This window comes from Apis dorsata, unplaced genomic scaffold (genome assembly GCF_000469605.1).
Source record: "Apis dorsata unplaced genomic scaffold, Apis dorsata 1.3 scaffold_149, whole genome shotgun sequence".
In the NCBI taxonomy this organism is placed as follows: domain Eukaryota; kingdom Metazoa; phylum Arthropoda; class Insecta; order Hymenoptera; family Apidae; genus Apis; species Apis dorsata.
Window position 1 is genome coordinate 50,871 of NW_006263440.1, and position 1,302 is coordinate 52,172.

A 1,302-nucleotide genomic window follows, 5' to 3' on the forward strand; every position below is an offset into this window, starting at 1 on the left:
AAGAAGCATGGAAAAATTGGACGTAGGTAAGGTGAGCGAGAAGTTAAAGCTGATTAATAAGCAGACGTACACAAGAAACAGCGAGTAAACAGGGAATGTAGAAATTATAAGGTAACAAGCGACGGATTATAATTATCTCGGTATTTTCCATAAAAATTATGACGTTAACATTGAGCACAAGCTTGATGTTTCTTTCTTTGAAGGAAATAGAAAATAAAACTCTTGCCTTTGCGTTTCGTCTTGGCTTATCGATTTCTCAAAACGAAGTAGATTAACGCTCGCTGCCGGATCCGCAAAGTCTTTGATTCTGCGCGATTTCCTGGTAATATGGTAAATACCGATAGATGTAATTCAACTGATATCGATTGCGTTTGTCTTTCATTCTTTTCTTGTCGTTTTTATTCATATATATATATATATACAAAAAGAAAAGAAAGTAACATAAATTTAAGTGTGTTTGTCTCTTCTACGAAGCAGGGAAAAAGAAAAATATTAGTTACGAAATTCGGTGCAGAATATTTAAAGTGAGTTGTGCTACTAAAAGAGAATATGTAAGGAAATTTTTTTAAGAAAAGATAAATACTCACGACTCGCCAAGATTCCTAGACGTCGTGTTACCTGTAAATAATCGAAAAAAAAAACAGATTTCGTTTAATCAGATCGAATAACACGAGCGTTAATAAAATTTTCAATTCCCGATTGTAACTATTTACTTATAATCGATCGATTATTCGAAGTTATTATCGAACGATAGATCGATGAAAGAATTGAAAATTAAGCTTTTGAACGCAGCTGCTGTGACGGGATGGCATATTCTCGTGTACGTTCTATATATGTATTTAAAACAAATGTTTTATTTCAAAAATCATATAATACCTAAGTTATAATATCATAGCGATGAATGAACTTACAATTAATTACATACAGCTCTTCTATATATTAATTTCATTTGAATTCTTAATTAAATTTACTCTTGCCTATTGCGTTGTATCTACAATTACAGATACAAAATGTTCATGTTCATTTTCTTTTCGTGTTCGTTCCTTACGTGGTCGTAGTGTGTACGTGTATACATGCTGTGTGGGTGTATATGTGTGTAGATGCCGCGTGCACGAACACGCGTTATTCGTTATTTCACTTATCGACCGTATATAATAACATTCAAAACTTCATTCATTTTTTTTTTCTTCTTCGTTTTCGTAGTTTTTCTTCTTCGTTTTGTCAAACGGTGATTTGATCCATCTTTCTTTTTTTTTCTCTTTTTTTTCTCCCCTATTCAATTTTTTTTTTTTTTTTTTCCTT

The 1,302-nt window shown here is 32.0% G+C and overlaps 1 protein-coding gene across 5 annotated transcripts in view; it reads right to left on the bottom strand.

Moving 5' to 3' along the window:
• LOC102680513 (fasciclin-3) overlaps positions 1-1,302 on the bottom strand; it is a 310,068-nt gene that overhangs the window by 2,099 nt on the left and 306,667 nt on the right. For 3 of the 5 annotated variants that reach the window (XM_006613380.2, XM_006613382.2, XM_006613379.2), the window contains 2 exons: positions 588-618; positions 227-319 (listed from right to left, as the gene is read on the bottom strand). In XM_006613380.2, the coding sequence (XP_006613443.1) occupies positions 227-319; positions 588-618 (124 nt within the window). The remainder of the gene's footprint in view (positions 1-226; positions 320-587; positions 619-1,302) is intronic. The other 2 variants (XM_006613384.2, XM_006613383.2) reach the window with 1 other exon arrangement.